At 42.0% G+C, this 21,413-nt stretch overlaps 1 protein-coding gene across 1 annotated transcript in view; it reads right to left on the bottom strand.

Moving 5' to 3' along the window:
* Positions 1–463: 463 nt before the first annotated feature.
* The window catches only part of CRHR2 (corticotropin releasing hormone receptor 2), a 120,226-nt gene continuing 99,276 nt past the window's right edge, over positions 464–21,413 (bottom strand). The window contains exons 10-12 of the mRNA XM_009644064.1: positions 18,166–18,301; positions 16,409–16,450; positions 464–604 (exon numbers count right to left, since the gene is read on the bottom strand). Of these exons, the coding sequence (XP_009642359.1) occupies positions 464–604; positions 16,409–16,450; positions 18,166–18,301 (319 nt within the window). The remainder of the gene's footprint in view (positions 605–16,408; positions 16,451–18,165; positions 18,302–21,413) is intronic.

Here is a 21,413-nt window from a genome sequence, read left to right as displayed (position 1 = left end):
TACAAAGAAACAAGAAAGAGATAGGGTATCTATACACCAAACTGTTGAAATAATTGGGAATCAATGTACAGGGTGAGATGGGCAGTATGTTTAAAATAGTCTTTGCTCACCACGATATGGAAGGGGAAAACAAAAAAAAAAAAGGAGAAAAAAATTGATTGTTCCTGCCAGTATGCTGTTTTAGAATTTGTATTGTGAACTTCCACAAGGTGCAGTCAGTGTTGAATCTCTTTCTTCTTTGAATCTGTTTCCCCACCACCTACTCCAAGAGGCTTTTGCCTGGTTGCCTTAAAGCAGCATCACGAAGATGGGAGATGAAAATCCACAAAAATATGATGGGCGCCTCATTGCAAAAGAGAGCAGTGTAGAATAAAGGAAGAAAGTTTGAAGAAAGGGGCCTGGGGAGAGTGAAGAAAAAAGAACCCTGAAGGCCACCAGGTGGTGTGTGTATGTGTGGGGCATATCACACGGCTGCTGTCTGTTTGATGCTATGGAAGCTGATTCGCGTCGGAGAGGTGGGGATAGACATGGCACGTGCCACACGTGCTCGGAGGGAGTGATGGTCTTGCCAGCGGTGCCATCTTTTCCTGGCAGCAGAACGGACCTGGTGAAAAAAAAAAAGGAAAGAACGTGAACACTTGGAATACCCAGGTGGCCTCTCTAAAGGGACACTAGACAGCTCTGAGACAAATAATGATAGGTGTCAAGCCCATGAAACATGAAGGGCTTGATTCAGCTGCCTAAAAATGGGCATCTAGTTCACTTGATATTCTCCTGGGTATGGCACTCTGGGAAAAGCATGGCTTTCACATATCTCATGTCTCATATCTGTTGTCTTAAATACCCCAGAACATTTCAAATGGCAATAAATGCCTAAATTTATGCAATTAAATCAAGTTCTCAAGATATATGCACCTAATGGAGGTATAACAGAGACCTATCAGAGGGCCTGTAGTTTCCCCTGCTTCCCTTGTATATGAAGGGGAATCACAGATCATTTAATTAAACTTTGGCGTCTGCAACACAGACACACCTGACTTAATCCCCGTGAGCATCTTGTACAGGCAGTGGAGAGCTACTCTGCAGTCAACAGAAGGTCAGCCTCAAGCTGATGCTTACAGATAGGCCACATGAATCTGGAACTTTAAGTGCATATTTTGCTGCATGAACCAAAGAGAGAGCCCAGGAGCTCTAGCTCAAATATGATGTATATAAGCAAGAGAAAGAGGTGATAGGAAGCCTAGTCGCAAACACAATGGGAGGGAAAGTTTGAGGTACTCCTAACATAGACTGTAATCAATTCCTGCCAAATCGTTGGCACAGAAGACTCAAAGTCAGAAGCTGAAATGAAACATTTAGACCAATTTCTGGATAGTCTTGTTGATCTCCGCTTACAGTAGAGATGAGAGCAATTCAGATCCCTAACCTAGGCAGCTAGGTAAACCTACAAAATCAGGTGAGATGAATCTGGGCCCAGCTTTTTGGACAGTCAATGGGTAATTGTACTCATGACACTGGGAAAGGATGTTGATATTCTGCTGCCAACCTGAAATCCAGTCAACTTTGGAAAAAGAGCATTTTTATGTACAACCTCTACACCAAGCCAGGGCCTCCTTTGCCAAAACCACACTTGGTTAGAAGGTGGGCATATAAATAATATAATGTAGACATTACACCTCAGCTACAGACCCACAGTTCTCTTCCTGACCAAGAGAGAACCAGTCAGTGCAGTCAAAGGGTATGATTCATGTCCTCCTAAAGCAGATGTCCAAAATAGGCCAGATACTGTGGTCAGATGAAAAATACCTATTTCCTTTTATCAGTTATAAAGTGAGTCTAGACTATTAACTCTGCTTTAGATGTCTGGATTATAAATTTAGTTAAATTTAGACAATACTGATATCTTATCCTGAATGTTTTTCAGTCTTTAATGTACTTATCTTCATTGCATCCCTCAAAAGTAAAGAAGTGCTCTTATCCCCATTTTACCACCATCAGGCTAAAGCTTGGGTATTAATAGCAGTGATCTTGTAGGTAGACCTCAACATGGATCAGCTACCATGGCAACTGTAGAAGGCCTGGGATGAGCTTGCACAGCCTGTGTGAAACCCATGCTGGCACAGCTTCTCAGCTATCAGCACCTGAGGTAGATCAAAGCCATCCTGGGTGTATCTATAATCACCACTGGGATTGCAGGGAAGATGGTACTGAAACAATTTGTCCCAAAGTGCACAGCCACTGCTTTTCTCCATTTCCTTTAAAACTTGGGGCCTGTCTTCAGGTGCAGTGTGAAGTCTACTCAAAACATGAGGAACGCACACTCCCCAGCCCCACTTCAGACCAGCTCCAACCTGATGTCTAACAGGTGCTCAGATGAGCTGATGAGCTGCAGTAGCAGAGGTATTTCCCACCTAAACCACATGCTGTCGGTGTTAGGTGTCCTAGATGAACAGGAATGATGGCCTGATAGTTAAAACATACAACAGTTCATATGGGGGACATGGGAAAAGGGGGAATCTGCACTCCTTCTCTCAGAGGGTTTCAATCCTCCCATTTCTTGGTGGGCCTTCAGGGACTTAGACAGAGCCACAGTCTGTAGCACTACTACTTAGAAACTCTGCACTGTTCTGGTCTGGCACCTAACATTCCCTTCTCACCACCAGATTTGTCCATGAAATACACCCCATTTCAGGTTTGTATCAACTTGGAAAACAGTTTTGCAATTGCCCTTTTTGGTGCCTTGTTAGGAGAATCCTGAAGCTGGAAGTCTGGCTTTTTTATCAGAGCCCTTCCAGAAGCTGCAGATGGGGCAAAATGGAACTGAGGATCTCTTTCTTTGGTTTTCTCAACTGTGTGTGATTTGTCCTGCTTGATCTGACACTTAAGACAAGCAGATGCAGATGTTTATAGTAAGGTGAGAAGAGTGCCACACTGGGTTTCTTTCTTTTGATTTTGTATCAATGATTTCTTTCAGTATAAAGTTATGTGGTTTACACTTAATAGGTGGGACAGACCTTAGAAAGGTCTACGAGGGGATAGGACTGCTTGCATGGAAAAGGGGAAGACTGAACACCCAATTAAAGAAGAATTAAAGTTAAAAGAGCACTGCCAGGAGGAGCATGATCATCACAAATGAATTTGCAATACAAATGAGAATAATGTGGTTAAACAACATAATGTGGTTAAACAATGAAGTTGTAGGTACAAAACCGTGTCCCCTAGTTTCAAGATGGGGTTTGGTCAGTTTACAAAATGAGTTAAATGAGATCGTTATATGAGATAGCCAGAGTCAGGATGGGCTCATTCAGCTTTAGTGAGCATCTTGTACAGGCAGTGGAGAGCTACTCTGCAGTCAACAGAAGGTCAGCCTCAAGCTGATGCTTACAGATAGGCCACATGAATCTGGAACTTTAAGTGCATATTTTGCTGCATGAACCAAAGAGAGAGCCCAGGAGCTCTAGCTCAAATATGATGTATATAAGCAAGAGAAAGAGGTGATAGGAAGCCTAGTCGCAAACACAATGGGAGGGAAAGTTTGAGGTACTCCTAACATAGACTGTAATCAATTCCTGCCAAATCGTTGGCACAGAAGACTCAAAGTCAGAAGCTGAAATGAAACATTTAGACCAATTTCTGGATATTCTTGTTGATCTCCGCTTACAGTAGAGATGAGAGCAATTCAGATCCCTAACCTAGGCAGCTAGGTAAACCTACAAAATCAGGTGAGATGAATCTGGGCCCAGCTTTTTGGACAGTCAATGGGTAATTGTACTCATGACACTGGGAAAGGATGTTGATATTCTGCTGCCAACCTGAAATCCAGTCAACTTTGGAAAAAGAGCATTTTTATGTACAACCTCTACACCAAGCCAGGGCCTCCTTTGCCAAAACCACACTTGGTTAGAAGGTGGGCATATAAATAATATAATGTAGACATTACACCTCAGCTACAGACCCACAGTTCTCTTCCTGACCAAGAGAGAACCAGTCAGTGCAGTCAAAGGGTATGATTCATGTCCTCCTAAAGCAGATGTCCAAAATAGGCCAGATACTGTGGTCAGATGAAAAATACCTATTTCCTTTTATCAGTTATAAAGTGAGTCTAGACTATTAACTCTGCTTTAGATGTCTGGATTATAAATTTAGTTAAATTTAGACAATACTGATATCTTATCCTGAATGTTTTTCAGTCTTTAATGTACTTATCTTCATTGCATCCCTCAAAAGTAAAGAAGTGCTCTTATCCCCATTTTACCACCATCAGGCTAAAGCTTGGGTATTAATAGCAGTGATCTTGTAGGTAGACCTCAACATGGATCAGCTACCATGGCAACTGTAGAAGGCCTGGGATGAGCTTGCACAGCCTGTGTGAAACCCATGCTGGCACAGCTTCTCAGCTATCAGCACCTGAGGTAGATCAAAGCCATCCTGGGTGTATCTATAATCACCACTGGGATTGCAGGGAAGATGGTACTGAAACAATTTGTCCCAAAGTGCACAGCCACTGCTTTTCTCCATTTCCTTTAAAACTTGGGGCCTGTCTTCAGGTGCAGTGTGAAGTCTACTCAAAACATGAGGAACGCACACTCCCCAGCCCCACTTCAGACCAGCTCCAACCTGATGTCTAACAGGTGCTCAGATGAGCTGATGAGCTGCAGTAGCAGAGGTATTTCCCACCTAAACCACATGCTGTCGGTGTTAGGTGTCCTAGATGAACAGGAATGATGGCCTGATAGTTAAAACATACAACAGTTCATATGGGGGACATGGGAAAAGGGGGAATCTGCACTCCTTCTCTCAGAGGGTTTCAATCCTCCCATTTCTTGGTGGGCCTTCAGGGACTTAGACAGAGCCACAGTCTGTAGCACTACTACTTAGAAACTCTGCACTGTTCTGGTCTGGCACCTAACATTCCCTTCTCACCACCAGATTTGTCCATGAAATACACCCCATTTCAGGTTTGTATCAACTTGGAAAACAGTTTTGCAATTGCCCTTTTTGGTGCCTTGTTAGGAGAATCCTGAAGCTGGAAGTCTGGCTTTTTTATCAGAGCCCTTCCAGAAGCTGCAGATGGGGCAAAATGGAACTGAGGATCTCTTTCTTTGGTTTTCTCAACTGTGTGTGATCTGTCCTGCTTGATCTGACACTTAAGACAAGCAGATGCAGATGTTTATAGTAAGGTGAGAAGAGTGCCACACTGGGTTTCTTTCTTTTGATTTTGTATCAATGATTTCTTTCAGTATAAAGTTATGTGGTTTACACTTAATAGGTGGGACAGACCTTAGAAAGGTCTACGAGGGGATAGGACTGCTTGCATGGAAAAGGGGAAGACTGAACACCCAATTAAAGAAGAATTAAAGTTAAAAGAGCACTGCCAGGAGGAGCATGATCATCACAAATGAATTTGCAATACAAATGAGAATAATGTGGTTAAACAACATAATGTGGTTAAACAATGAAGTTGTAGGTACAAAACCGTGTCCCCTAGTTTCAAGATGGGGTTTGGTCAGTTTACAAAATGAGTTAAATGAGATCGTTATATGAGATAGCCAGAGTCAGGATGGGCTCATTCAGCTTTATGCTACTCCAGTAGAAGCCAGCCTGGACTGCTGACTTTCACTGCTTCATCAAACTGACCTCGCTGGTTCACTGAACCAATGTTCAGTGTTTCTGTTAAACATAAGAAACAGTGGAAAGAAGACATGTCATGGTGTCACACTTTCCTGGATGCCCTATCATGGTTCTACCTGGAGTGGCCAAGGGATACTTATTTCTGATTCTGTATTTAAGGGTGCATAGAATATACACCCAAAGGCAAATGCACGTGCCAGAGTACATACAAGGGGGGATGCATCTCATCTGAAACCTTGATGCCTACTCTTGGCCAATTATCTATGCTTTCAATGTAGACAATGGAGAAAGTGAGACAATCCCCCTAAGGAGATGACTTAGATATGTGGAACGAGTAAGTCCTTGCTCCATCTTGCTCCTCTGAGTACAAAACCAACTTAGCTAAATGTTGGGCACCTAAGGCAAATGGTAACATGTAAAGTGTCACAGGGGTAATCATTGTCATGGGAAATTGTCCCATGAAGATCACAGGACTTGATCCGCAGAGGGATGTTGCCCCTTGAATGCTCATTTCTCCCCAGCTGTCACCAAATGGTGAGATACTGTTAAGAAAAGTTTTTTCCCCTTTCCGCTGGCGTGAAATTCACCCTTGTACAGGGAGTCTGTGATCCACTTAAGTCCTTCCAAGAGGTGAATTTCTTCATCTCTGGTGCAAAAGCAGAGAATCTGTCTTTGTGTACAGCATGGTCTTGCTAAAGATGTTAATAGCAGTCCCATGAATTCAAGTACCCCAGGTACTCCTACAGCAGCATTTCATTGGGTCATGAAGAGGGGGAGTCACCTGGTGGGCTTTTTGTGGTTCTGAACAACTTGTGTGATCAGATACTTACTCAGCCAGTGAAGCCAGATTAGATTTATCATTTGTGCTTCAAACCAATCAAGTCAAAAAGAGTGACCTGGAGATAAAGACGTGAGTCTAAACAAGCAGTTGTCCGAATGGCTTTTATGATACGGTTTGCTTACAAGCTTTGAGAAAGGATAAAAGGTAGCAACAAAAATGCTGTCATCTTGTACAGCTGGAGCCATTCCTAATGGACTGGGCACATGGAAATAGACTCTGCACTTACAGGGGTGAGTGCACAACATTTCTTAATGACAGAATAAATCACTGCAATTAGGATGTGACCAGAGCGCAAGCAGAAAAGGTTAAGCTCAAATTTATCTCTTACAATTGAACTCAGAAACAAAATTCCAGCTTAATGTTATGTCTGAAAAGAAAAAAGAAAACCGTCTGTGACTGCTATAATAACATGTTAAAAAAAGACACCAAAAAAGCTATTACACAGCGGAAGACTAGCAGAAAAAGATAAAGCAAAAGAGCAACTTCAAACCTGGTTGTTAATCTCCATGAGAGCAATTACCTCTATCTCTGAAGCATTTGTAGAGTCAGTGCCTCGTCCTAGAGTCAGCATTAGCACATCTATGACCTGAAATTAACTGCGCTTGCCTGTAATAGCCCAAAGATGCATACAGGCTATCACCAGTGGTTGAAGTTTAACAAAGAGTCTTGGGAATACAAATTATCAGCTTCACCTTTATGTAACTTCAGTTGCTTGAGATGACAAAATTTATCCGTGCTGCTGAGCACGTTGTTGACCCTTGGTCTTGGTCTTTTTCTTGCAAAGTTACTCTCACAGAATTACCATTTTCAGCTCTTTGCACTTTGTGTTCTGTGAACGGTTTCTGAACATGTGGTCAAATCAGATTTACCAACATATTTCTGCCTATGGAGTGTGGGCACTGCCCTCAGTATGATTGCTTTAGGAAAGTCAAGAGAAAGAATTCAGGTGGTGGGATGGAGAGAAGTCAGTGGGTGATAGTTTTTCTTTCCTGATTGGATCACTTAACCCAAACTTTCAGACCACATTTGAAAATCAGTAAAGCCCACCTCTGTTCATAAAAATTGTTAAAAGTCTCTCCTCAGAAGAACAACAACAAAAAGAATGAAAGAGATGGAGAGAAGGGTGAAAACATGCAGAGAAGGTTTGCTTTTGATAAAATAGACATCAACTTTGTATTGCTATTACTTATGCTAGATGGTAGCTGCTGGCTAACTTCTTCCAGCCATCAATTAGAAATGAGCTGAAGAGCCTTTGGCGACATTAAAAATCAGTTTTTAGAAGAAATGTCATGCCTTATTAGCAGAGGGAAAGAAAGCTTGATCCATTTACACAGTGCTTAGAACAAAGAGGCCCATTCACCTGGGGCTTCTTGATGTAATACTAAAATATAATAGTAGTAATGTAGGTAAAAAGGAAGGGTCTGATAAGAAAAGTAAGATTAAATGAGCTGTCATGGTAATGGAAACTGGAAGTAAGAGTATTGGGATGCTGCCATACTCTGCCCTCAGAGAACATTGCTTGCATGAAAGTGTTAAGTGAGGGGCAGACAGCAAGTACTCTCTGACTATGGAATAATCATGGTGTTCAGTAGTCTGTGACTACATAACCCTAATTAAGTTCTTGCTTTGCTCATATGCAACTTTTTACTCCCAGAAAAACTGATCCAAAGGCAAATTAAATAAATGAAAAAGGTTCATACAGGTCTCAATGGCCTTTGAAATAGACCAATTTTTGCTCTGTGAAAACAGGTTTCAGTTATGAATTAATCAAGTTCCACCTACACTTAAGCACGTTTGTGCCATGTTTCAGATCCTTATGCTGCACTTGGAGGTTACTGGAGAACAACTTTGGACTTTAAACATCTTTGGTTGTGAACAGCAGTGCAAATTGTGGAAAAGTTGATGAAGATTTATTCAATTTTATTGTAAGCTAAATATGAGCAAGAGGGACTTTCAAGCAATGTCCAGATCAGCAAAAGGGAACTGACTATGCAGACTAGAGAAGCTAGAACAGTTCTGGCTAATTATAAAGGTTTGCCACACATTTTGGGGTGAAAGAAAATGCTGGTCTCTTCTTCTGGGCCACAAATGACCAGAATTAACCACTAGAGAGGGAGGCCATGAGTGCAATCAGGCCACCCAAGCCTCTGTGCGTTTGTTGTGGAGATCTCTGGAGGCACGCTCATAATAGCAGTGGTGTAGTGAAAAGGAAGATGGGGTGGGAAGGACCCTCAGACCAGTTGCCACCTTTTGCCATGTCTAGACTTCTCCTCATTTTAATCTCTCTGGCATGACCCCAGTCTACAGAGACCTACTGGATTCACAGCAATGAAGAAGACTTTCTACCAGAACACATCTGGGTGTGGGAGATGGGTACTGAGAGGAGACTTCAGCCCTGTAACAAACCGCTGCCTGGTGGTCCAGAGGGAAGGTTTGATCCTTTCAGTTGACTCTGTATTGACCAGGCATCCTCAGGGGCATTTAGGAGTAGTACTCATACTCACGCTGTTGGAAACCTTTGCTCAGAAAGCAATCATTGTGGGAAATGGAATTAAACTATAGCCCTCTATTCCACCCCCATATTCATATTTATTCAGTGATTTGAAGGAATGCTTAATGCATGTCCTTTGGGCTCAGAATGATTAATGTGAAGTCTGCTTAGATTGATGGGCAGGTGGATGACTAACCATTTAGGTGGTGATTCATAGCTGGCAATTATGAATAGCCTCCCAAGATGATCAGATCAAAGTAAGCCACTTTGAGCTTAACAGATTTTGAGAGACAGATGGTGCCTGGGTAAAGGGTCAACACAAAAAAAATTAAACATACTTATCCTTGCCTTGCATTTTGTTGTGAGAATAATTTACAGTGCCATCTAACAAAGTAACCTGTTCTATTCCTCTCTGGTTATGGTTTCTCTCCAAGTCAGCTAATTGCTTTCCATTTTAAATGTTAATTCATAGCTGATTATCGATATTGACCAGATAATACTAGAATCTGAGGCCTGCTAGAGCTGAGAATTCATGCTTTGCAGGATGATTTCTGACACAGGCCTTGCTAGTTATGTATGCCTTCGGGACATGTTAGAAATCAAGGACAGCCACCTTATTATTGACATAGGATTCATGAATTATAGAATAATTAAGGTTGGAAGGGACCTCAGAAGGCCTCTGGTCCAATGTCACGATCAAAGCAAGTCCAGCATAGAAATTATATCCAGTTTTGAAATTACGTCAGGGCCTTACCCAGTCATTTTGAATACATCCAAAGACAGATCTCAAAACACTTCTGGGCCTTTCTTCTAGTGCTTAAACACCCTCACTATGATTTTTTTTTTACCATGTTTAATTAGGATTTCTCTTGCTTCTTTTGTTCAGCTTGATAGTAGAGACTGCTCTTCTCTGCCTAGCCATTCATCAAGCACTATTACTTTATAAATTTGGGTCATTGTCAGACACCGTCACCTTCATCCACAAGCACCCTGTAATGGTACAGCTGTGTTATTATCTCCCATTATGCTTGGTAAAGTTTCCAGGGATCACAGAACTCTCTGAGGGATCAGCAATGGTGGATATTGGAAATGACATGAAGCACCTAATAACGAGGATAAGTGTTCTCTGGAGGAAGGGGTGCTTCCCCCATTACCCTCTTGTTTCCATGATGCCTTTGTTGAGGTAGAAGAAGTGGAGACAGGCCTACGAGTGAAGTTCTCATTCCTCTGGAGATTTACCAGTAGCTGGCTGGAAATACTTAATTTCCTTCTTTGAGGGGATGCTTCAGAATCTGAGATCTGACCTCCTCCCCTCCGGACTCCAGCAAATAGCAGACAGAAAACCAAAGCTGACACAACCATACAGAAAGATATATTTGGAATATGAAACACTATAAAAACACTTTCCCTCTCTGAAATACTTTATTTTCTCTCAGGAGAAAAACATTACTAGCAAGGAGGTCTGGCTGAGAAGGTAGATATCACACTAGAAAGGGAACTGGAGGGAAGTTCCATCTTCCTTTAAAGATGATTCATCTAGAATCAGTCAAAGGGAGACTAGAATTGCTGGGAATGCTGTACCCATCTGCCTGTGAGCAGAAGGTGTATATTAAAGAACTGAAACAAGACCCTGGAGACAAAAGTGTGAAGAACCCCTAAGTGAGCTGTGAGCCTAGAGATCAATAAATATAGTGCTAGTGAGTGTCACTACTGCCTTCTGTTGTCTTCCCTTGATGCTCTTCTATGAAAAGCCAAAGGTGACAACTGTCTACATCAGTCTAATAACAGTGAGCTGCTTTTGGTACTGAAACAATAATAAATATTTTTCCTGGGTTTCATATCATGCAAAAAGTTATGAGGTTACTCTACATATGCGCAAAGACTATAACCTTCACTGACCCTTTTTTCAGTTTCAGGTCTGGCTGTGACCTGGATGGGATAATGATATTTTTATCCAACATTCAGTTCTCAAGATCATTGTCATAAAAATCAGAGGTACCATGTGAGACGAATCCCACACCAGATACCCTTTTGAAAGATAGGTTTTAACTAAACACATGCTATCAAGCTCAGTTACTGGATCGAATTCATCAATTTGTACTACAGAGGCTGAAGAGATGATTTAATGGTTTCTATGGATCTATACTCTCATCCACACTTACATAAGGAAGAGATACCATGAAAGCATATCTCTAATTATACATTATTACTGTGTTATAAGCAAATGCTGGAGGTATTTAAAATACCCGGAGGTATTTAAAAGCTGGACAGATGAGGTGCTTAGGGACATGGTTTAGTGGTGGGATGTCAGGGTTAGGTTAAAGGTTGGACTTGATGATCTTAAAGGTCTTTTCCAACCAAAGCGATTCTATGATTCTATGAAATTGATCTAGGTAGAATAAATTTCATCAACAAAAAAAACCTAAATATTTTTTATTGAACTGCAATAAAAATTGTCCAACAGGAGTTTTGCGGAAATGCATTCTCTTCAGCACAGTTTCAAACCTTTGTGTCTATCCTTGTTCCAAAAAACTCCATCTTAAACCTCTTTTTTTTTTTTTTTTTAAATCCAGTGTTATGTGAAATGAAATTCAGTCTTGCGGTATGTGAGTTAATAGAAAAAATTTTGAGAAGCATCTTGACTTTCGCAGTCATTGAAAAAGAAGTTTATGACCTACATTCATTCTTTTTAAGTGGCATTTAATGTAAATGCATACGTATTTTTCATTATGCTGTTTTTCATAACATTTTAAATTCTCAGAAACCTCTCATCCTCAATTTTCTTGGAAGTACAGAGATGCTCTTTACTCAGATTAAATGAAATTTGCATATTTTTGCCCTCTAGTGCTAGCAGATTTTCTCTGTGTCCAAAAAAGACATCTTTTTTTTTCCCCATAAAGTCTCTAGACAAATTAATATAAGTCAAGTGCCAGGGGCCTTTTATGCCTATCCATGGCACATATAATTTCTTCAAAACAGCTTCAGAACTTTTCAGAAGCAATAAAATAGAAAACCCTGAAAACTTAGTATCTAAACTGCTTCCTCTCTTTAGGTTCATTGGAATAACTTGTGTATAATGTGACAGTTTGGGAAGACATTCATACTAAAAATCTGAACCATCTTAGCTCCAGAAGAAGGGCCCGAATGATGCACACTCTCAAGACCTGGCCCATTGGCTTAACTGTCACTGAAACCAACAAAGCTAGTCCAAAATCTGTGTGAAACACTGTGTGTTGTGGAAATGAGGGAAAGGGAGATGTTTGTATTCCCAGGTCAAATGCCTGCTCCAAAGCAGAAGGAGCATAAACTTGTCTTGTATTGTATTGTATGAAGCATAAACTTGTCCCATTTGAAATTCTTTGCATGGACTGCAATTTAATAGCTTCATTTTTTCCATTCAGTGATCCCACTGCTGAACTGTCAAACCAAATGACTGCAAAATCAGGACCAAGACCTTTTATGGTGATATCTTGTATAACCAAAGGTGCTATCTTCAGTCAGAGTGCTGGAGGCTCTGCCTTCTCCTCTAGAACATCAAGCTATTCAAGCAGCACAGCTGTGTAACTAACTCCTCTGATCTGGAGTAAAAGAGCTCACAGGAAGAGAAGCGCTTTAAGTCATAAAGACACATTTGTTTAAATCAAGGGAGGCTTCAAGATGTTACAGAGAAAAAAAAAATCTTTTCTGTTTCATTTGACAAACTTCACAGAATACCAACAAAAAGACAGAAACGTCGATAGCTTTCATCTGCAATCCGTATTGTTTGAGCTCTACTACAGTGACTGGAAGTTTGTAAGTACCTAGTGGCATCTGTATCAAATATGAAATGGTAGACATGCAGCTGAGATCACAGCATTATTAAAGCTTTAAATTAATGGATTTTCTAGACTTTTTGCTTGTGTCATCATTCAGAGCAGGCCTGGCGCTGTGTGGGATGAATAACCCATTAAAGACTATTACATGCATTTCAAGAACCCAACTCTTCATAACTGGAAGACCTGAAGTATATACAACCTTCTGAGACAGCAAGTCATCAGCCCATCTATCACAGAGACAGGAATATCAGACTCACTAAAGAGATAATAATTCAACAAGGCTTTAGTGATATTTATAAAGATTTCAGGCACTGAAAGGCTACTACTTACAGGCTATTTTCCTCTTTGAGAGCAAAATCTGCCGGCGATCTCACTAAGAGTGCTGGTACCTCATGTGGATTGAGTGGCACTACCTTCATCACCACTTCTAGTAGGGATGCCTCAGGAGGGATTGCATCAGGAGAATGCAAATGATATTTTGGTACTTCACAGAATGGAAGGGGTTGGAAGGGACCTCGGGAGATCACCCAGTCCAACCCTCCTGCTAAAGCAGGGTGACCCAGAGCAGGTTGCACAGGACAACAGTACTTCTGATGTGATGCTGTTCACATGCACTAAAAAATACAGACTTTTTCACAGCAGATCATTGAGGTAAACAGTGTACTGCAAATCTAAGTGAGCAGTAAATCAGTATGGCTTTCACTGCTTAGACGTGGAAGTTTACAATAAAAAAACCACACTTTTGCTCTGCTAACAACTAAGGCCTTCATATACACCTCCACTGGCAATGTAGCCTGCACAGGCCTCTCACTTCACAAGGAGGCAAGACGCAGCATCATTGCAAGCTTTTGCAATGTGATGTGACGTGGCCTTCAGAATGGGATCTGGGAAACAAAAGCTCTTCTTAGAATGTTTTTTGAGTGTCTGGAGGTCTTGGAAGGATAGGCACTATCACAAGGGAGAGCCTTTATCATCGTATATTATAAGATGCAGTTTTCTTTCCTGGACAGTATGATTACAAACCCAGAAAGCTCTGAAAATTCACTGGATTTGCTACTTGTTTCTAAGCTGTGCAGAGCTGGAGCTAGAGCAGAGCAGGAAATTCCATCCTTTAAAACCTTTATGATACTTCAAAAACACTCCCACAGTACCTTAAGATGAGTCCAACGACCTTTCACAGTTTTGAAGTAGACAATGCTGCAATATTTGGGGGGTTTAGATGTATGTTGTATCTCAAAGAAGTAGTCAGGGAGTTGGCATGATTTAGCCAGTCAAGTGGAAGTTGCACGCTAGATGTAAACATATGGCTACAGAGAAGATTTTTCTCACAAATTCAGCTATTTGTAGGTGTCTACATGTGAGCGGAGTGTCTAGGTATGCATTATAGTCAGTGGAGAGCTAGTCCATACTGTCAGTGAAGACTAGAGGTGTTCAGGTGAGCAAATGGAGGTGTCAATTGTAGGCTAAGCTGATGAGAAAAAGATTGCATTGACTGGCTTGAACCAGTGACATGCAGAGCTTGAGCCATTTGAGAAGCCCCATTGTAGCCCACTTGGCTTCCCGCTTCCCAGGCAGAAGGTGTGAATATTCTATAGATGCTGTATCACACCTGGTAGGAACCATGTGGATGCCTCAGATACTCCATAGCCTCTCAAGCAGCACCAGATACCTATGTTTAGGTAAATGAATCAAGATCACCTAGATCACCCAAGTTGGGTGTCTTAACCTTGAACTGACTCCCACAGAAATGCCCAAACTATAATAGCAGTGTGATATACCTGGGAAAATCTCTCTTATGGAAATCAGTAGATTGTTATCAATGCATAGAAGAAGTACATGAGATGAATCATCCTGTCTTTCAACAAGCCTGATTATGTCTGAACTCCTTTCAGTTACAGGAGATGGGAAGTCATGTGGCTCAGGTTCCAGCCCCTGATGTTCACTGTGGCACCAGTGAAAAAAAAAGGTAGAAAAAAAAAAAGACAGAAAAAAAGCTGACTGTCTACATGGAAGATTCTCCTTCTGCATTAACAGTGTCAACCTGATGAATATGACAAGTGCTACTGAAGGGCCATGGCAGACTTCTGGTGCCTTTAACCTCATCTGATCATCAACTACCTGAAAGGAGGCTGCAGTGAGGTGAGGGTCGGCCTCTTCTCCCTGGTAACAGACGATAGGACAAGGGGGAATGGTTTGAAGCTGCGCCAGGGCAGGTTTAGGCTAGACATTAGGAAAAACTTCTTCACCGAAAGGGTTGTCAGGCTCTGGAATGGGCTGACCAGGGAGGTGGTCGAGTCCTCCTCCCTGGAGGTATTTAAAAGAAGGGTAGATGAGGTGCTTAGGGACATGGTTTAGTGGTGGGATGGCAGGGTTAGGTGAAAGGTTGGACTCGATGATCTCAAAGGTCTTTTCCAACCAAAGTGATTCTATGATTCTATGATTGTGCAGCACCGTGGCTCAGAAAAAAAAAAAAAAGTATGGCCACAAAGCAACTCAGATACATAGCAAGGTTTTGAGGTAATCGTAGTCACACAATTGAGGTGTCTGTACTTTTGGGGGAAGATTTCACCTCCCTATTTATTAAGAAGCAAATGGAGTGGTTGGACTTTATTGAAGGGAAGCTGGAAAGAGAACTGAGAACACTCTGCTGCCAGTATATAAAAGCAGCACGTGCCTAACCTGAGAAAGCAGTGCTGTTTCTAGTTAACATTGCCTCAGAATTAATGAGGAAGAGGGGAAATGAAGAAAAGAAAAAAAAAAAAACCAAAAATAGTGGTGCTTCATTGGCTGAGGTATAGAAAATGTGGCAGAGCAGCTGGGTGAGGTGACCTGCCCGTTCTTTCTCGTAGTGCCACACAGGGAGCTCGCAATGAAATGAAGCAGCAGCGCAAACAAAATATATACTGGTGCTGCAGGAATAATTAAGGCATTGAATTAATTTCTGCAGAGACCCAAATTTTAACTGGACAAAGATGGCATGCTTAAGTGCAGGTAAATGAGACGCTGGCAGTGTAAGCAGGGGAAAAGTTACAAATCTCTCACACTTTGGGGTGTAAGTCAAACACTCAGGGATATTAGTGAAACAGTTCTTGATTGAGTAGCAGTACCTAAAATGAATTCTGAGGCACACCACCAGCCTGGTTCCCAACCCTCTTTTCTGAATGCAACAGGTATTGATCACTCAGAGATAGATATCCAGACAGAAAAATGAACTCATTCAGCTCAGCATGGCAATCCCACTACGTAAATGGGTCACCTGCAGCATATCCTTAACAAGAGCCCAGCTCAGAAGCAATGCTCATGTATGCCCAGAAATGGTATTTGCAATTAATGAGAAACTTCAAAGAAGTCTTAAAATGAAGAACTATCATTTTATAATACAAGAAGAATTTTTTCTCTGCCATGACTTCCCAGGTAATATTCTGAATTTGATAAAGCTTTGTGAACAAAGGACACCTACAAAGAGGGCTGGGAAATTCAGATGCACATCAACAGAAACTTGTGCAAGAGCAACAAACTGATGGGACTATGACCCCATGTAAAAGTATCTCATGTCCCTATAATCAGGCATTCAAGTAGGTTCCACCTCCCAAGAATTAATTACACTGACGGCAGGGGACAACTACTTACCTCACCATTCAAGAAGCAGTAAAATACTGACACAAAGAAACCCTGGAAAGAATAGAAAGCAGTCAAGTATTAGGTAAGTATTTTAACACACAGAACCAGGGACTGAGCTTTATCCTGGGATCATCCTGAGCAAAAACATAAGCTTGTTGAGATCATCCACTTCCAGACAGATGAAAACTTTACCCTACAACTTAATGAGAAAATAGTCTTGCAGCTCACAGGTGAGACATGAGAGCTAGAAACCAGACAGCTCTTCCGCTGATAGAGGGGATTGCCACTTCATCTGTGCTAAGGCAGGGGCTTTGGGGGGGGGGTATCAAATGGCCTGAGATGGTCTTGTGTGGGCAAGTGTATCATCAGGTTCCTTACATTCGCCTGAGCTGAATTGCTCTGTGGAATCTATTGACAGCGGTGATTAGATCCCTGTAATGACTGCAAAGATCGTAATGACTGTAATGGAAGCTCAGATGACAACATGATGATACTTTAATCTCTAAACCTGCGAGCGAATCCTACCCATTTTGCTTTCAGCAATGGACTGTAATTATTGTCACCCTAAGGGAAAGATTCCCTCTGCTTTCTTTCTTGCATAGGTCTTTGTAACACTAACAACAAAAAAAGCAGCGTAGCATTTTTTGAGACATTGAGCATCAGCAGATAAAAATATAATTGATTTTAAGGAATGAAAAATGTGGATTGCTTCACTGATAAAGGCTAAAGTTCCTTTGTTCATAGATTAAAAGGGACAGTTTTTCATTTTGGATATTTGGTTGTGATTTCTGGTGGGATGCTCTGTGTTTCAAAGCTAAACATGCAATCAGCAAAACCAGTAATCCAAACCTCAAGATTTTTGTGATCCATAGCCCTAGAGTTGGCTTGACAGTGTGTGTGTTATGTATTTGCATTGATATCCTGGGTATGAGAGTGCTTGCAGATAGCAGAGGTAAAACATTAATGTCATACATAGTTCCACCCTAGTTCAAGAAGGTCTTTAAGCAGAGGTAAAGTTGTAGGACACACCTAAGCAGAAATGGATGGCTAAACACCATTCAAGGTTTTCAGTCACTTTCGGGTTTGTACCAAATCCAGAAAGCTGGGGCAATTACTCACGTTCCACTGCCTTTCACATCCGGGCAGAACCCCTATTAAATTCAGGGGAGGGAGGAGCTAGGGGATGAGTTCTCAGTTGGTATGGTCTGGTGGCTGAGTGCATGCACCATTGCAGGAGAGCTGGTGTGAGAGGCTGGGCAATATAGCTAATGTTTTAATCAAGTGAGCCCAGCTGGCAGGAGTTGTTTCCCACCTGAGAGGCTGGGCAATATAGCTAATGTTTTAATCGAGCCCAGCTGGCAGGAGTTGTTTCCCGCTGTTTTAGCAACATCTAGTCTAAGTCTCAGCTCACCGTGTGCTCTGTGAAGAGAGAGGTACCTTGGGAGGGTGATTCATCATCCTCTCTCAGGCAGTTTAGGATAGAATGAAACATCATCTCTCTCTCCATCGACTTTAGATGGAGCCCAGGTGAGGAGTTGTAGCTAGAGACTGATGTTGAGGGAAATGAATCCCTCCAGTACACACCTGAGAGGAGATCTCCACTCCATATGACATGTTTATGTATCTATTGTGAAAGCAGAAACAACGCTGAGCTACTTTCAACTAATATTTCTATCATGGACTTCATTGCCATAAGTTTCATGGCTGAAAAGCACTGAGGATCCCATCAGCGGTAGCTGATACCAGCTGTAAACTTGCTCTCTTACCTGAAAAGACTGCAGGAAGGAATTGAAATAGATGAAGACGATCTGGGAAATGTCATCTTCACCGGGGTTGACAAAGAAGAGCATATAGGTGATGCCTAGCAGAGGCAGAAGAACTAATGTTGCCTTGACTGCCTTCCTGTGGGCAGGACACAGAAAACACATGTGAACACAAGCAAGAACAACTGTGTTATCTGAACCACTGTAGATTGACCCAATCCAAACAAATCACTCCTTTAGTGGAGAGAGGGGATGAGTCTCAGAGCAATTCAGAGGGAAGTGAAGTACCTACATCAGCTAGAGAGGGAACTTAGGTGCCTCCTTACAACAGTTCAGTGCCTGCACTCATCCAACAGGGTCAGAAGAAAACAAAAGGATGGCCTAAGTCATGTCTGCTCAGGGCTGTCCAATATGTGCAGTCACTAGAACGAAGCATTTTAAGAGACAAATTCACATGTCAACTTCTGTCCAGTGTCTAACACGAGTGAATGGAGTTAGGGAACACAAGTGCTCCCCGTAGGTACCTCCAACTCTTGAGTCATGCTGCTAAAGCATTTGCTGAGGATAGCAGTGGAAGCCTGTATTTGCACAATGGCCAAATGATTTGAGCTTTTTCCCAGAAGGAAATGCAAGTTTTAGACGCTTCTCAGCCTGCCTGCACAGGAACAGTCCCAAGGTTCATAACCAGCTTATTGTGTAACCCAAGCTGGAGGCTTCTAGGGTCCTCAAGCAATGAAGAACAAAAGTCTCTTAGGGCTCAGGAAAGAATATTTAAGAGAGAGACTGATCTCGTGTCTGAAAGGCTGGATAGAGTTTAGCACGGGAGCAGGGCAAGAGTGACAGCTCCACCTTGGGTTGTGAAGCCACAGGTGAGTTTGCTAGTTAACACTTTCTGACCAGTGCCTGACCACCTGGAGAAACGAGTTGTGGGAAATCCTTTGCCTCTGGATCCTGGTGTTTGTCCCTACACTCTGAACTCCAGGCGACAAATGAGAACCTTTTTTATACGCCTCCCTTCCTCTCTTCTTCCTCTAGAGTTTCTGTCCTATCAATAAGGCTTGCATTTGGCTAAAGCCTTGAGATTCTCGGCAGGTTTGGTGAGTGATTTCTTACACCTCACGGTCCTGCTCTATGCCCATCTTTTGATCCTGTCTGGAGTGTAAAGGCTTTTTCTCTCTCTGCAACACCTGCACACCCAACTCAACTGCTTAGGGCTGTCTTATAGACAGTAAACGAGCAGGTGGTGCACAATGAAGCATAAGTGATTATTAACAGAATTATTAGGGGCTAATCTTTATAATCGGTGCTATAATAGTGTCTTGGGATGTCAGCTGCAGACCAGCACCTCATTGGGCCAGATACTGTACAAACCCAGAAGACTGCAGTTTTGCTAAGTCTGTGTAAATTTGTGTACAATGACGTAAGAGGCAGATAAAGACAGGCAGGTAGGAAGGCAGGGGAGCACAAAAACATTGCCAGTGTCAGGATAGATTGACAATCTTAACGAAGCAGCTGCCACATCATTTAATACTTGCTTAACAAATGTTTGGAGTACTCCGCTTTAGAGCAGCAAGGCTTGCCCCAGGCTTTCCTGGAATTATATGGCTTTCTATTTAGGCTGTGAAAAAGAAGATTCCCTCACAGAGCTTGTAGCGAGAAGATCACCATCGTCTGTTCAAGGATGAAGGCAGTTAGTTTAGATCGCCTCAGAATCTAATCTCTCTAATGCCCCCTACAAATTGCGGAAGGGATAAAAATGTACTGAGATTTGAATCAGGATTTTTTCATGCTGGTTTTAGTTTTATGGCATGAGGTTTGAGAATGAAAAAGGGGTATTTTCTTCCCCTTAATTTCTTAGGAAACATGCAGAGAAGAGTCTGAACAAGAAAATCAGACCACTGCATTAACCTCACATTTGTCCCCAAACCTCAGACAGCAGTAAAAGGAAGGAATCAGGTAAAACAACAAAACCCCATTACTGAAGCAAAACTGCCTCCAAAGTCAAGAGCAGGCTGATTTGAGGACATCAAGATTCAAGCCTCAGCTTGATATACTGAGATTTTATCTAGAAATTATTTAAAGGATTGTGACCAATCTTACTCCACAAAACCTGTTCTGTTTCCCAGTGTGAGGACCTGTCTGTCCATAAATGCTCCAGACACCTTGCAAGATACTGCAAATGGTAAGAGAGGAAAGGCAGTCAGCATCTCCTGATCTCTAAGAATTTGCTTTTGGACTGTTTAGGCTGATGTAAGTCCACACTGCTGCCAGGAGGGGCAAGGCCACCTTCCTCCGGCTGCCCTGGGCTGAACATTCCCATCTTCTCCTGTCTGCCCTACTAGTGCTTGTGCGCGGCTCAGGAAACGGATCCACCTGAAAAGCCATCCCATATGAAGGTAATGATTAGCTAAAGACCAGTTTCATGACACAACCCATTCAGCGGTTACACTAATGCTGGTACCAGCTGAAGGCAGGGGCAAAATCACCCTTCATTCCCATGCCTTACACTTTGAAAAGAACATTAAACCCTACTGTAAATACCTGTATGTGCACAGTAATCGTCAGTAATGATACTGCTATTGATTTCAGCTATGATATGAATATTTTGGCCCAGGCTCCATTCTTCTTTTACTTCTGGCTCTGCTAGGATATTAGTATGAAGGATCTTAATATGCACATGATTTATTGGGAAGTCTTGATATTGTATTGTTGTGCATCTACAAAGCTAGAGACTGGGACAGAGTGGCAATCTAGTAGGGATTGAACTCTTTTTCACTGATTCTGTAGATTAGCTGAATGAGCTGTCTAGTCATCAGTGAAAGGATTTATGATATATAATATAATACATATGCTTATGTACATATAGAAATTGATACAGTTCCTATCCTCACTTTGAATCGAATCCTTCAGATTTCATCAGCAGGGAGAAATTTCAGATGTGTGTTGGGGCATGTGCAAGCCTGCAGGAGGTAAAGGGGCCGGTGGCTGCAGCAGTGCACGTGTCTCTGTGCCTGTCAGCCTAGGCTGTTTGCGCTCTTTGGGCATTGAAATGGAGTGGACAGAAAAAATGCAGGCATGCTTTTATGGTTAGCCTCCAAAAATAAATACTGTGTACCTAACTGGATGAGCTCAAGGGGCAAGAAAGACACCCTCTGAGATCAACAGCGGCATCTGGAAAGACAAAGATGGGTGTTCTGGTTTTGGCTGGGATGGAGTTAATTTTCTTCCTAGTAGCTGGTATAGTGCTGTGT

This window comes from Egretta garzetta, unplaced genomic scaffold, assembly GCF_000687185.1.
Source record: "Egretta garzetta isolate BGI_Z169 unplaced genomic scaffold, ASM68718v1 scaffold117, whole genome shotgun sequence".
NCBI classification, from domain to species: domain Eukaryota; kingdom Metazoa; phylum Chordata; class Aves; order Pelecaniformes; family Ardeidae; genus Egretta; species Egretta garzetta.
Note: the sequence above shows the minus strand (reverse complement) of the source record. Positions and strands in the feature narration are given on the sequence as shown.